The sequence below is a fragment of the Lepidothrix coronata genome, unplaced genomic scaffold (genome assembly GCF_001604755.1).
Source record: "Lepidothrix coronata isolate B3197 unplaced genomic scaffold, Lepidothrix_coronata-1.0 Scaffold44, whole genome shotgun sequence".
NCBI classification, from domain to species: Eukaryota; Metazoa; Chordata; class Aves; order Passeriformes; family Pipridae; genus Lepidothrix; species Lepidothrix coronata.
In genome coordinates, this window is record NW_016690224.1 from 508,082 (window position 1) to 523,350 (window position 15,269).

Here is a 15,269-nt window from a genome sequence, read left to right on the forward strand (position 1 = left end):
GCAGTGGTGGGACAGAACCCTTTATAACACCCCGGCTTGCACCAGCCCTGGGGAAACAGCCCTTACTTTGTCCATGCAAATTACTTGGCTTTTCTTCTGGAGCACGTTCTCATCCAGCACCATTCCTGTGCAGAGCTCACCTGTGGTTTTCAGATGGACTCTGCTTTTCATGAAGCAACAGCTTCAGCCTCGAGTAGATGTGAAAGCCACAGCTGGCCAAACCCTCTTCCTCTTTTTGCTTTGAGACCTGTTTGTGGGCACTACTTTGACACTGTAGAGCTCCCGGAGTAGAGCCAGGTTCCCATGCCAGCTTCGTTGATAAACGCTGCTATTTTGACCAGCATCTTGAAAGCCACTCTAGAAATCAAGCTTATGCACTTGCTGTAACATAGTAGGTGCTCCAAACATTTTAAGGACTGAATCCCTTGACAGTGATTAAAACATAGCTGAGAAGGGACAAGCCACCAACACCAGCATTCCCACAAAGCTGGGTTCCTCTTTGCTGTTGGGAAGTCACTGTTTTAAAATCAAGGCCCTGATGATCTGCCAACAGCCACGATGCAGCACTAATTAGCAGGATGTGTAAACTAACACTGGACTACCCTTGTCTCAACCACTTCTCTTTTCCTCCTTACTTGGCAGGGCTCCAGCAAACCCAGGTTTAGGTCTGGTCTTGCTTTCTCTTGCTGACAATGCCACAGTTAAATCTATTGCTTTCAGGCAGGGGATCTCCAGGTGTTAAATGATGTTCAGCTTTTATACAGTCACAGGGTGACTGGCACACCCCTCCCCAAGGTTCACCTACAAGAGGTTTACACTCACAAAAGTGCAATCCCATCTGCCCTGGAATCCCACAATAAAGTCAACAAGAAATTTTCTTCCAAAGTGAGCATCTAATTGCTAGAAGACAATGTCAGCACACTGGATATTCAGTTACAGAATCATGGAATGGTTTGGGTTAGAAGGGACCTTAAAGACTATCTTGTCCACTGCCAGGGGCAGGAACACCTTCTACTATCCCAGGTTGCTCCAAGCTCCTGTCCAACCTGGCCTTGGACACTTCCAGGGATGGGACAGCCACAGCTTCTCTGGGCAACCTGTGCCAGGGCCTCACCACCCTCATAGGGAAGAATTTCTTCCTAATATCCCATCTAACCCTGCCCTCTGGCAGTAGGAAGCCATTCCCCCTTGTCCTGTCACTTCATGGCAGTGTCCAAAGTCTCTCTCCAGTTTCTTGTGGGCCCCTTCACCCATAAAAGCAGAGCAGGTGAATGATACACAGCACTGAGGGGAGAACACACAAAATAAAAACATTTCAGCAGAGCTGGGGCTTTTTTTTCTCTGCACAAGGACACGTGTAACCACAGCCCCGGGACTTTGCACCGTTACACCTCTGACTGAACCCTTCTGGCAGCTCCATCTGTTTCTACAGCATGAACAGTGACTGCAGACAGGTTAAAAGCAAGGACATGTTTTAAATCAGACTCCCCATTCCACACCACTTAAAAGGAGCACAAAGGAGCTTTGCTTCCACTTGTCACTATTTTTTGTGCCCCAGTCTTCATAAAGCCAGCACTGATTCTGGAAATGTCACTACTAAGAACAAACACTGTTTTTATCATGACTGTGCTACCCCCCTCAGCATGCTTATAACACAGTCAAGAGAGTCTTTTCTCTTTCTCCCCATTCAATTCTTAATTTCAAGTACAGAATAAAAAGGAAATGGGTTGAAAGCAACACTTGCCCTTGTCACTACAAACAAAACACAGGTTTGTTCAGTGCCAGACCATGATTTATTGGCAGTTATTCCGAAACACGGATGATTGAATATAATAAAGATGTTTGTAAAAAAAACCCCAAACCCAGAAAAACAAACAAGTCTCATCTTGAAAGGCATCACTTGAAGGAATTGATTAAGGGGACACCGTGTGCTGGCAGTTCCTGGTGCAGCTGCCGGAACAACATGGCACATTTGTTCCTTTCCTGGGTCTTGCCGAGGGTGTGGAACAGCCGGGCCTGGAAGTAGAGAACGTCTCTGAGCTGCTCTTTGCAGTCCACCTTGGCAAAGTAAGTCTTGGCTTCATTCAGATTCAAGATGGCAGATTCTAAAGCTGTGGGCAAAAGGGGGACAGTCGTATTTAAGACAATATCACAATAACAACTCCAAGCAATGGAGCTCAATTCTAAGGAGCCCAATTACAAATTCCTCAGCTTTTCAAAACCATTGGTGTCTTAGCAACATGGTCTTCTTGCTGGTTTCTGTTATTCAGCCTTTGCTGCAAAATATGGTGTGAAAGTGTGCAGACAAACAAGGTTCCAGCATAAACAACTGGTGAATAACTAATTCCAACTTAATTTTGTATCTGCTAACCAGGTAACACACTTTTTTAATGGTAATGGTGTAGCAGGACACCAGTAGCAACACTGGCTTGCGCTTCTGAGCACAGTTTCAGTGAGGAGAATTACCCTTCACACTACCTTCAATCTTCTTTTGTGGAGAGTAGGAAGCTGCAGAAGCCACCTGACATTTGGCCACCAAGAACATGGCACAGCCTTTGTCCAGGACAGCTCCGTGGGCCAAGATGGGTTCTATTGCCATGTGCAGGATATTCAGGGCTTGTTCAGGAATGCCAAGGATCAGCTGGAAGAGAAATACTTGCTAGTGTCATACTGGAATCCACTGGTAGGAGCTTCTTCAGGGAAGTCACATCTGTTTCTAATAATACAATGCACTACAGACAAGGGTGTAGGACAATTATTATTCTTTTTGTCAACTTTTCCCGCCACAATTCTCTTTTAGATTAAACTTGTCAGCAGAAATGAGCTGCCATCTGAAATGACTGGGAATGGCTTCTCCACTGAGTCAGTGCTGACAGCCACATCTCTCAGAATAAACAATATAACTCAACTCATTGCCAGCATTATTTTTAATACACGAGGCAACCCGAACTCCTTGAAAGCCAGAATACCAGCATAAAAAATAACCAAAGAAATTAAGGCAGGACAAATTTATGCTGCTTAATTATATGCAATAACTATACCTTTCAGTGATACACACAAAACTCAACTTTTATTAACTTCCTCGAAAGCTTTTACGTTCCAAGTACGCTTCTTGAGAATCAATCGTTTAATTCCAACAAGGTTGTGATCTTAAATCTCACAGGAGTAAAAACAGCATCCAGAACCCTGGAATAAATGTTACCCTACAGCCCTGTGAAAACACAAATCAGACCTACCTGGGAGAAAGCCAAGTTGAGCACAGTTTCAGAAGCCAAGTACTGCAGGCTGTACTCCCGAGCCAGGGCGAGGGCCTGCAGCAGCACAGGCAGGGCTATGGTGTGACACGAAGATCTCCAGTACAGCTCTGCTATTGACAGCAGCACCCTGACAAAACAGAGGGAAGGAATTACAAACATTGCTGAAAACTCGTTTCCCAAGGAATTTTCCCATCTGTAACAGTATTGGTTTTATTATTAATTACATTACTGCACATACTATAAACTTAAATTACACCCCTAAGAGGAAATGCCACTGAGATATGAGAGATTAAACAACACTGTAACTACTCTGAAGGTTTGAACTAAGGTACAATCACACACATATTACTATTTCCTATTTATTTTAGATGCAGTGTTTCCTTTTTCCATAAATCTTTGTGGAACTTGAAGTTTACCACCTTTTAGTTTAAATATATGTAGGTTTCAATGCCACAATATTTTGAGGATTCCTCCATAGCATGATTAATAACTGAAATGATTCTGTAATCTCAAAATCACAGCAGGTAATCTGAAGACTAGTGAAGTCTGAACACAGACAAATTGAAATGGCTGATTCTAATCACTGCAAAGTGGCTTTAATACTCTGAAAATGAAACATTCTTACCTAATCACCATCTCGGTGTTCTTGGTTTTCTGGCAGTGGATCAACAATTTCTGCAGAAGTTTGTGTGCCTCTGACATTTGATTTTGGGCTTTCAATACAATGGCTTTTCTGCCGTGGTAGAAAGAAAACATCGCTCTATTTTTGTATTTTAGATACAATTCTGCTCTTCAGGACATGGTAAAACAGGTCTCTATTTTGTGACCTCTGTTTCTTGTAACTGCAGACTGGCACCTTGACAAAGTGCACGCCTGGTACACACACAGGCAGGAGCAAAAACAGATTTCTCTGGTGCCAACTGGACAACTCCCAGACAGAAAGGATCAAACTCATAAAACTGCTTTAGATAGAAACCAGGGATTGCCAAAAACAAAGGCCAAAAAGGCAGCAGAAGTGGGAGGCCATGCAAGCTAGAAAGCACAAGTCATTATCTGTGAGAAAAACAGGTATGAGGTAAAGCAGCTAAAATTGGCTTGAGGTAACAAGGATATGGAGCAACAGGAAAACACAAGAATAGGGAAGTCAGGGCCAACTGCACAGCAGCAGGGGATGGTACAAACACCCTGAACCAGACACTGAGCAGAATATTTAAAGATCAGGGAATTCATGATCAGTCCAATTCCAGAAGGACAAGCATCAGGTCCCACAGCTTGAATACTGATCTCCCGGCTGACTGGCACTGGCTGCTTTGACGTGTTTTGCCTCATTGAAAATCAAGAAGGAATTGCTTTAAACAGTAAGTTGGTTTTCATACTCACCAAATGAGTTTTAACTCTATTTTTAACACGTCATTCTCATTTAGAAACAAGAACCCATTAAGGTGAGAGAAAAAAAAATCACATTGTTCTATTTTGCGAAAACCAGGGCACAGAGGGAGATGCTCAAGGCCTGAGCTCCTTCCCCAGCTATTTGACATAAAAATCTGCTATGTGCTCAGGTTTGAGTACAGCTACCACAGCAGATTTTAAATTGTTCTCACAACAGATCTACAACTCTAGAATAACAGCAACTTCAGCTATTCCAGTTCTTAAAATGTCCAGAGAAGCAAGAAGAAATTATTATTGCAGGACATGCTCTAAGAGAATAAGCCCTACAGGTTAGACAGCATGACTGTATTAGTTCTGGAAAGGGAAAAACATGTAAGCACACATGACTGCCAGCAATCATTCTGCTAAATTCATTATCTTCACAGGACACACCTGCAAGTGTATGAAGATCCATGACTTCTTACCTGTACACACCTTCAATGCTGTTAAGTGCTATAATTCCTGCTACAAGAGAATCTGCTACGTGATATCTGCCATCGTTCATGGCTCGCTCAAACTGTATTTTCTGATCAAACAGCATCCAAAGCTAAACAAAGAACATCCAGGAACAAGTTTTAGAAGTTGTGCCTGCTCGTTTTCTCATCCCAAGGCAGAATTTACTTTTTCTTTTCCCCTGTGGGTATTTATGTCTAGACACACCAACTCCACTGTCCAATTATTGGATTTACTAAATTACTGTCCTTGACAGAAATGCTCAGGTCTGGATTAATGTTTCAATATGGAAGCTCACCTACTTGACTGCATTTTAAGTAAAAAGGCTCTTCTAAATCATTACTAATGCTTTGATTTGTTCTGTGGTGAAAAGAGAAGGACCAGACTATATTTACTGGGATCTTGAACACCTCAATGTAAATCCTATCTTACAGACTCCTGTAGTAATGTGTTTCCCAGAGTCACACAAAACCCAGCCCATTAGCCTATTCTCTCAGTTATTTCTGGATTGTAATATATCAAAATAAGGAGCACTAATTAGACAGAACTTCGAAGCTCCAAATCAATGCAGAGCATTTAATTCCTATATGTGCTCATGAAGCAGATGTATATTCCTCTGTTAATGAAATTTCTATTTAAACAGCTTTATCTTAGGAAGCTGCAATGGGAGAAATGTCTCACCAGTTTGAAAACAACAGAGGCAGCTTTTCCACGGTTTTGTAGAAAAGCTGATGCTGCACAGCCTCCCACAAGGACAGGAGCCAAGGGAAATGAGAAAATGTATAGCCCAAGGCATACAGAGGGAAGAATTCTGGAGCAATGGGATTCAGATCCTACTGTATAATAGTTACATAACTTACAGGCTAAATTATGAAGATTCTACCTGTGCATGCTGACTGTTGGGAGGGAATCTTTCCTTCAGGTGTTTCAGTATTTCAGCAGCAGCTGCAAAGTACCCCTGGAACACAGAACAACACTTTGATTAATGGGCACCACTCCCCTCCCTTTCAACACAACCCTCGGGGAAACAACTTGCCAAGCAAACACCCTGCATTGTCTTTGCCCACAGTGCAGACATTAAAGGCCAAGTCTTGCACTCTCTGTCAGTAACACCCACAGCTCCTCTCACCAGATGACATTTTGTGCAAGTAGCCCCAGAACTCACCTGCTCTGCGTGGAGCTCAGCCAGGTGACACAACACCACGGCAAAGGACTCGGTGTTGTTCTGCTGCACGCCCACGTTCACAGCCTCCAGACTGTTCATGCTCAGCAGTGTTTGGGCTTGTTGAAGTGCCATGGTGCTTGTGCAAGAGAAACAGCTTTTAGTTTTCAAGGAGTAAACAACCACCGTTTTTAATCTACAGTTTTGTTATGACAACAGGCTGCATTTTCTGGTGAGTCAGGGGCCTTGGGAAGAAGGAAAACTTGTAAAACAACTGCTATCCAGGGATTCTGGACTGTGCAGGCACATCAAGTACTACAGACTGAAAGCTGCAGACAGTCTAAGCAAAAAGATTCTGAAAAGGGGGGCTAAGGAAAAATTTATGATCTATTTGCCACTAGTAAATGGAAACTCAATCTTTTCTTCAGCACAAGTTTTAAAGCAACGCAAGAGAATGGAAATAATTGCACTGAACCTGTACTGAATCAGAGTCTGATTGCTTCATTTTAGTGCAGTGCAGAGACACAGACACTTGTTACACCTATATAAGTGCATTATGTGCTAACAAGTGCAGTGAGGTAACCCAGGGGTTCCAAACAACCCAAATACCTGCGGCCATATAATCTCCAAATGGCTGTTTTCTGTGCTGTGCTGATGTCAATGAGCTCTGACAGGCTGTGCTTCCAATGCAGCAGATCAGAATCTTTTAAGGCATCCATTAGTTTGTTGGCAGCCTTTCCTGCAAAAGCTCTTTGCTGAACCAAGGACTGTATTCCCAAGGAAGCAAGATACTGGGAAGAAGGAAAAAAACCCATACCAACAGCGTTGAAAGACAACACAGTACACCAGGCTTGCAAATCACACTGGAGCAGAGTTCTAAACTAATAAAAAAATCCCCAAAAGACGTGAGGTTACTCGGCACAGACAAAGGAACACTGCTCCAGGCATTTCTTTAAATACCCACTTATGCACACCCACACATATGTGAATGTCATTTTGTTGGATGTAAAAGGTAATTTCCACTCCCCCACACAGAAATCTTACAGAGGAGGACAGGATCAGTACCTGGATTTCTCCAGTGATGGAGCAGCTGTGAAAACACAGAGCCTTCCCTCCCCTTCCCCACCAAGAAGCCACATCTGTTCTCATCTCCCAAAACCAGCAGTTTAGTCCATTTTAGAACAATTCTCTTAACAAAGTCATCACAGATTTGGGAAAGACAGAACTAAACATTAACAGCCAACAGATTCAGGGCACAAACCACCAAAGGGGAAGGCAGCCTTGGAAGATTTCACAGCTGGGACAAGTAAATATGTGTTCAAAGCCCTGCCAGAGGCATCAGCACTGGGTTTCAGAGAAGGTGGAGGAATAAGAACCTCCTCAGAGCACCACATTGTGCCAAAATGGTGCCTGGGGCCAGTAGCCACAGAGTTTTTCTGCCTGAAAATCAAAAAATTTAGGAGGAAAAGCAGTGTTCTGGCATTAAAGCAACTGAACTGTGCTTTGTTAACATGAAGAGCAAAACTCGCAGAAACAGCCACATTTTGGAGTGTTAAAATAGATTTGTTTGAATTCAGTTACATATTTTGAACTGTTTGAATTCAGTTACATATTGTGACCAGCCACAAACCCCAAATCTCTAATCACACACTCCCATCACCACATGGGTTTCTCCCAGAATGAAGTTAAGGACGGAGGAAATGGACTCACTGGCAACCCAAAGTGTAAAGATTTGTTCACAGAGTGCTCCAGCAGGACACAGCTATCGAAGATCTTCTGCTCCAGGATGTACAACCAGCTCTAGCAAGGGAAAAAATTAAAATCTCGTTGCAAACAGTCAATGGCTGCAGCACTTTTAGCTTGGCTTACTTGTTACAGAATGCACAAAATCTCACTGAAAATACAAACCCCTTCAGAATTAATGATTCTGAGGAAACTTCACTAAATGCTGCACAGCAAAATACATCAGAAGTGCAGGGTGGGACACTGGTGTGGCAGCAGCCAACGCTAGAGAGTCAGTGATGCACAGTAATCCCACTGTTCTGGTAACTGTGGAGTGCAGTACCTCAGGAGTTTCTACCATTGATGTTAATTCATTATAATGTTGATTACAGGGAAAAAACATAGAGAAATCCAAGTCTTTCCCTCTAACTTTTCGTTTGCTCAAAAGGCAGCTGGTTACTCTTTGAGAACTCGACAGGAAGAAGGAAGCTTATGAAAGACTTTGTCTGTTTAAAACATCTAAGACTAAACTTTGAGCTCAATATTGAGATCTCTGGGATCACAACTCCTGTTTAAGAAATTAATCCCGAGCTGCAACAAAGCCATCCCACGACCCTGAAGTTTGCTGCCCTGGGTGCCCCACCTGCCAGAAACAATGGCACCCCACTGCTGAACAGCCAAATTACTGATGCCCTGGGTGAGATCCTGCTATAAGAGAAGTTCTGCAACAGTTCCCTGAGCAGAATGACTCAATCCCCCCTATTTGAGGACAGCTCTCACCAGGCAGTGCTGCAAGCAGACATGGTCGTTGGACTCCTGGGCAATCCGAATGGCTTCCTGGAGGGCAAGTTCAGCCTGCTGGCTGTGAGCAAACAGAGAGGGAGAACAGTTAGGATTCCCACAGTGCTTAAGATACAGCATTCTGAGACAGAGAAATATTGATCTAAATTATGCATATGGCACTCAGAAGATAACTCTGATTTAACAGACTGCTGAGAAGGCCTGTGTTTTCCTCCTGGCACTCAGCAACACATTCTACTTGTGAGGCCAAAATGCCAACTGGAACCCCTATGTGAGCTTTCAAACCCTATACATGCCAATGTGCCAAGTTATTGTTTGAACAGGGGTTGCATTTAGTATCTGTGTACAAATTGTTGTTGCTCTCAATTTTGCAGTGCCCTTCCCCTCTCCATTCCTTTCACATGATGCCTCCAGGCAGCAATCAATAAATGCAAACCATACATGGAGATGGGAAGGCCAGCTTTATCAACAAAATAAATGCCACTCCTAGGCCATTTTTAAAAGCTCAGATGGCTTTTTTTTTAATTATGCTTTTTTCCAGATCATCAGCTCTATGTTGACTCAAATGTTAACAGAAAACCAACCACACTTCCTTGAGAATATGGCTGAAAATGGGCATCCGTGTCCACTGAGGTCATGGAAATGTAGTGACTGAGAACTTAAACACCCAGGAAACAGGGACAGGACACAGACAAATGTCAGCTCTTAGACGGCTCAGTTCTTATGGAAACCAAACAAGCGTCAAAATACAAACAAACCGAGATCCCCAAGAAAATCCCGACCCAACTGTTGAACCAGAGAAAGCCCCTTCTCCTAAAGGGATTTTCGGAAGGAAAGGGGGGTGTGTGAGCACTCTGAGGTGCCCCAGGGTGCCCGTGAGCTGTGTGGCACAGGGCAGCCCTCACTAGTGGCCGAAGCGGCAGTGCAGGGCCGCCAGGTTGAGGGCAGCGTAGCGCAGGCTCCGCCCGTATCCCTCGTCCCCGTTGCTTTTGCTCTCTGCTCCCGTCAGGATCAGCCGGTCGAAGTAGTGGAGCAGGCTGTGTGTGGAACTGAAGACATCCTTCACTCTGAGACTGTTCAAGTAGCTTAAATAATGCTAAAAAAAATGGAGAAAAATCAGCTTTAACGATACAGACGTTAAAACACAGTTTGTGTTTATAATTACTATCTATTTTCTTACCGAGAAAGGTTGGTCAGCACCTGCAGCCATGAAATACTGCATGGCCAGAAAGCTGCAACAACACTGATACTACCTGTGCAGAATTTCTGGATAAAACTGGACAATTTCTTGGGCAAAACTAGTTGTTGTCCCTAACAGTTGGTGTCCCATAGGCCAAGATCAGAACGATCCCACCCAGTTTGAGATCTCTGCATAGGCAGAATCACAAAAGTAGAATCCCTGCATTTAAGTGTAACGTGAGAGGGGAAATGGAGGCATGACTCCCACTGTGTCTGCACTCAGGATACTTAGAAACATCAGCTCTGCTTCCAAATGCTGTGCAGGCAGAAAGGAAATGCTAAAATTGTGTTTTCTTTTTTGCTTTGAGACCCAGGCAGGGCAATTCCTTTATGTGAGACAAACATAACATTGGAGAGGACTTATGGAGTTGTGAAGTCCAGCCCAGGACTATGGCAGCCCTTTCAAGGATACATGTCCAAACAGGAACAAAAAATCCTGTCTGCTTCAGCCCAGGGAGGAAGAGTTAGAAAGGAAAGCAGGAAAGAGTTGACTGGGAACTCATGGAATTTGCTCAAGAACAAGCTGTTCAGGAACAAGGCAAGTGCTCACAGCACAGGTCTGGAAACAACCCTCAGTGGGAATTCTCTGGGTTTTCCCTATAAATTGTTATTAAGCACAGATATTGCACTTAATATTGATTTTTAAACTATGGGAATATGAGGCCTGAAATTCCTTAGAAAATGTGGGAAAGAGAAGTAAGTTTTAGGTTTAGTTAAACAAGAATGCACTCAGTCCCACCAAAATTAAGAGGCTTATATCTGTGCATGAAGCCAGACATGCAGGGAAGCTTAATTAAGGTTTCTGTGCCTTCAGGAGTTTCAGTCTGAATTACTAAACATTTACATGCAACTTGCTCACATTTTTATCATCTGCTTATATTTCAATAGAGAATAAATTGCTCCCAAATAATCCCAGTCTAGAGATAAGAAATCCCTTTACAACCATTTTGGATAAAGAAAATGGTACTTACTGCTTCAGCAATGTCTGGATTAAATTTTAACAAGTTGTTCAATTCCTTTTGTAAAGATGCTGGAGTAAGAGCCTTTGTCTCATCATTCTTTAATAAAGAAGCCTGGAATAAAATTTGAAAAGTAAGATACGTAACTCCATCAAGAGGGTTATAAATGCATTGTGATAAAGGACTGTCAGGTTGTTATCTGCTTGGAGAGAACATTAAAGGAGATTTTGTAACAGCTCTGTCTACTGTGACACTGAAACATCAGTGTCAGTTTTATTCTGTATTAAATTATAATGTTCACTTTCCAGAGATCAGAGAGACCAAGTCAAATAAAAGCTTTTTCAAAGGACTGTTTAAAGGTACTTAAAAGAATTCGGTGAATTTTCCCCTTGAATAATTAACACAACATATTTCTCACTGGAATTACATGTATCTTCTCACAAAAAAAAAAAATTCAGGAAAATAAATACAACTAAATTCAGAGTTTGCTTTGGCAAGTAGTTCAATTAATAAAAAAATTGCAATAATCCAGTAACTAGAATAAGCATTACTGAATACTGAATTACTGACATTTGTGCCCATGTGTATTTCTGCTCCATTTTGTATTTACCAGCTGGAATAATCAACAAAACTGCACATTTCACAGACATCAGATCTGAGGCGAGCAGGGAGAGCGGAAGGACCTTCCCAGAACCAAATATCAGCATATGGTGATGTCTAGATAAAACACTTTGAGCTCCAAGTGCTCACACTGAGCAACAACATGCAAGATATCAACAAATCTTTAACAGATTTAACATTGTGTCTGACACTCTGGATAAAAGTCAAGGTGAAATTCACGTTATGGAACATTTACCCCACTTTATTCAGAATTAACATACCTGCTGAGACAGAAAATACTCTGCTTGCTTCTGGGAAAGAGGACCACTGCAGGATATCTCTTCTTCCCTGGTAAGAAACGCTCTGGTTACAAACAGGGGCAAGGAAATAGAATAAGGAAATACACTTTATCAGATACTCCACAGTTTTTGCTTTATAAAGTTTCATGAGATATTAAAGCTCAAAGCAGGACTGAAAACTGAGAAAACTTAATGAAGAGTAAAATTTACTGCATCAAAGCCAGCAATCCAAATGGTTTCACACAGTTTAATTGTAATCTTCAACCTGCAGAAACCGAAGTAGACAGGAACTTTATCCTAAATACACCCTAAAAAACCCTAAAGAAAAAGAGCAGAGATATGATTTGGGGTTGGCACATTCAACTGAATTTGCCCTGTTTTTCCTTTCTTCTACAGATTGTCCCAGTGAAATGAAGTGGCACTTTGGCCACACACATCACTCCAGAAAACAGCTGTTCTGCCAGAAGTTTATTCCATGGGAAAACAGTAAGTAGAGCACCCAGCCAGACCCCAAAGCTGCTGTCTGACTGCTGATGCAGGAACTCCTGCACAAGCACAGGTTTATACAAAGACAGTTTAGAAAGTACATTTTAAATATATGGATACAGAAAATACTCTTAGGATTATTCTTATACTTCTTTAGGAGGTGAAAACTCTCAATATTTGCTTCTTTTTGAGGTAAAGAGAGTGAGCTCTTTTATTAGGAGAGGGGCGGAGAGAGAAGCCAAAAACATTAAGCTCAACTTCTCCTTATTGAGCAAGCTTTCCTAGCTGGAAGTGACCCTCCAACAGCTTCAGCACATGACAACCAGGGAAGTCAAGCAGCAGTGGGGAAATTGTGGGCAGCAACTGCCCTTCAGCCTGTGATTCCCTAAGTGAGGATGAGGCACTGCCACCTTCCATGAGCCACTGACAACAGCTACCACATGGTGGCACTAAGAAGTAGCCACACACCTCAGCCCGGGTTTAGGAAGCTTTAAAAAAATCCAGAATTGATTTCTTTAAGAGGCAGAAAAGGCTTTAGTGTGACTATATCACCTTAACGGTCCGTCGAGTTCTTCCTTCTCCATTTTCCCATCCAGCTCCTCCGGATTTGTGAGTTCCATGTCACTCTCATCAGCTCCACTCTTCTTCTCATCCCTTTGGAAGTACTGCTGAAGGGCTGTGTAAAGTTTATAGACCTGGCTGAAAGAGAGTTTGTTGTATGCCAGGATCATGTGGCGCAGGAACAGACCTGGAAAGGGAAACACCGTGACCGAGAGCTTAAACCACATCGTTTCATTTCTCATTTAACAGAAATTAATGAGAAATTTCATAGAAATTAATGACCCTCATCACAGCCTACCAAGTGACAAAACTCATTTTTTTCAAGGTGTAAATCTGGTCTTAATTTTGGTGCAAATCTCACAAATAATCTGATCATAGAAAAATTGTTAAAATCAGTAAAAACCTGACAATATGCAAAAATTATTGGTTAAGATGAAACATCTGAGCAAGAGAAAAATCTTACACCTCCCCAAAACCAAAAGCAAAGCTGTATTCTGTCTAAACTACAGCAATTATAGATATCACAGCAAAAATAACTTATGGATAGCAATTATTTACCTACTACACTTGTTTTATGAACTTCTGGCTCTGTCCCTGTAAATGAGTCTGAAAGGTCATCAAAAAACTGTTCCATATCTTTCAGTTCTCCTTCTACCATAAGTTTTAACCTACACAGGGAGAGAGAACAGCATTTTTTTTTTAGGGTATTCATATAGACATCAAATAAAATACTCTCCTGTTTCAGGCATAAATGAGTAAACACAGACAGAACCAAGTGGTAACTCATTCACTGGGGCCAGAAGGTTTTTATACTCGTGAGAAAAATACATATTCAATAATAATAGTGATAATTATAAAAATAATGATGATTATAATAATATGAGTATTTTTTTCCTTTTAAAATAGCTATTTTAATAAAAATAAGAATTAGAAAATATGGCTACTGTAACAGAACAAATAGGAACCCAAAATTTTTGTGGGTTTTTTTTTTCTATTTTAAAAATTTAAAACCTTTGATCAGATTTTTGGAACTGTTGCTGCTTCAGCGAGTTATGTGTGAAAACAGACCTCCTGCACCACAGCAACTTTAAACCTGATGCCTTCCACGTCTGGTTTGCACCTTTCAGAATCTGCTGATGAGAAGTAAGAGAAGTGCAGGAGCACAGTTTTGCCCCCAGTGTGTGACTTTTAAAACTGGACGTTTGCACGTTTCGGAGCAGTTTTTCGGTGTCAGGGCCGGCACGGACAGAGCGGAGGATCCAAACGCGGCCCCGGCAGGTCCTCCCCGCCCCGCCCGGCCCCGCCCGAGGCGTTTCCCGCACCTGATGTGGACGGAGCTGGCGAGCTGCGGGCAGCACTCCTCGATGGCCGCGCGCAGCCGCGACAGCGCCATGTCGGGACCCTGCGGAGCACAGCGACATGTCGCGAAAACAGGCCACGACACCACGGGCTCCCCCCCACGCTCCCTCCGCCCCAGGCCCGCCCCCGACCTGCAGCAGCGGCAGCAGCAGGCGGTTGAGGCGGCGGCGCTCCAGCAGCCCGAGCTGCGCGCCGGCGCGGCCCAGCTCGCTGAGGAGCACGAGCAGGGCCATCTTGTGCGGGGTGACCCAGTCGCGGACGCCGAACACGTTCGCGTGCACGACGCCGTTGCTCAGCATGGGGTTGAAGTACAGGCTCTCGTGCACGCTCGCCATGGCGGCGCCCGGGGGACCGCGGGGCAGAGCGCACCTCCCCCGTCGCCCGGGAGACCGCGCGCACCCCGCCCCGCCGCCCAATCGCCGCCGCCGCTGCCGGCGCGCGCGCGGCGCCGTGGCCAATCGGAGGGGCGGGAGGGGAGGAATGGGGGGAGCTGTGCGACGGCACCGGGGGGACGGTCCGGCGCTCTGAGCGCGGGAGAGACGTTCCGGGGAGAGAAGTGGCCGGGGAGAGAAGGCCTCGAGGCGTCGCCCTGGGGCTCCTTCCCCAGGGCTGCCCCGGGCTGTGGGGAGCCATGGGACGGGCTCTGCAGAGCTCTGGGACGGGCTGTGGAGAGGTATGGCCACAGGCTGTGAGGAGCTGTGACAACGGGCTGTGAGGAGCCGTGGCCATGGGCTGTGGGGAGCCGTGACCATGGGCTGTGGAGAGCCGTGAGGAAGGGCTGTGAGGAGCTGTGACCGTGGGCTGTGAGGAGCCGTGGCCATGGGCTGTGGGGAGCCGTGACCATGGGCTGTGGAGAGCCGTGAGGAAGGGCTGTGAGGAGCTGTGACCGTGGGCTGTGAGGAGCCGTGGCCATGGGCTGTGGGGAGCCGTGACCATGGGCTGT

At 44.2% G+C, this 15,269-nt stretch overlaps 1 protein-coding gene and 1 long non-coding RNA gene across 4 annotated transcripts in view; one reads left to right on the forward strand and one right to left on the reverse strand.

Moving 5' to 3' along the window:
* Positions 1 to 1,770: 1,770 nt before the first annotated feature.
* Positions 1,771 to 14,667, reverse strand: ANAPC5 (anaphase promoting complex subunit 5). 2 transcript variants are annotated; one of them, XM_017814266.1, is made up of 17 exons: positions 14,458 to 14,667; positions 14,290 to 14,369; positions 13,526 to 13,635; positions 12,959 to 13,154; positions 11,903 to 11,969; positions 11,034 to 11,135; positions 9,729 to 9,919; positions 8,803 to 8,884; positions 8,011 to 8,100; positions 6,910 to 7,091; positions 6,304 to 6,439; positions 6,022 to 6,096; positions 5,111 to 5,232; positions 3,883 to 3,990; positions 3,237 to 3,384; positions 2,479 to 2,641; positions 1,771 to 2,111 (listed from the first exon to the last, which is right to left on the reverse strand). In XM_017814266.1, exons 1-17 carry the CDS (start codon positions 14,659 to 14,661, stop codon positions 1,897 to 1,899), a joined length of 2,271 nt encoding a protein of 756 aa, XP_017669755.1. In that variant the 5' UTR covers positions 14,662 to 14,667; the 3' UTR covers positions 1,771 to 1,896. The 2 variants fall into 2 exon arrangements, with proteins under 2 accessions (XP_017669755.1, XP_017669756.1); XM_017814267.1 differs by lacking the exon at positions 14,290 to 14,369 and having other exon boundaries at positions 1,784 to 2,111; positions 14,458 to 14,476.
* Positions 14,668 to 14,818: 151 nt separating this feature from the next.
* LOC108497034 overlaps positions 14,819 to 15,269 on the forward strand; it is a 3,946-nt gene continuing 3,495 nt past the window's right edge. For both annotated transcript variants that reach the window (XR_001874676.1, XR_001874677.1), the window contains exon 1: positions 14,819 to 14,999. This is a non-coding gene — a long non-coding RNA (uncharacterized LOC108497034). The remainder of the gene's footprint in view (positions 15,000 to 15,269) is intronic.

Bases quoted from the DNA above. Each gene is read 5' to 3' on its own strand.
- ANAPC5 (XM_017814266.1), bottom strand. From the start codon at position 14,661: ATGGCGAGCGTGCACGAGAGCCTGTACTTCAACCCCATGCTGAGCAAC. The intron at 13,636-14,289 runs GTGCGGGAAACG...CTCCCTGTGTAG, and splicing joins GCCAGCTCCGTCCACATCAG to GTTAAAACTTATGGTAGAAG. The intron at 13,155-13,525 runs GTAAATAATTGC...TTCCCTTTCCAG, and splicing joins TCATAAAACAAGTGTAGTAG to GTCTGTTCCTGCGCCACATG.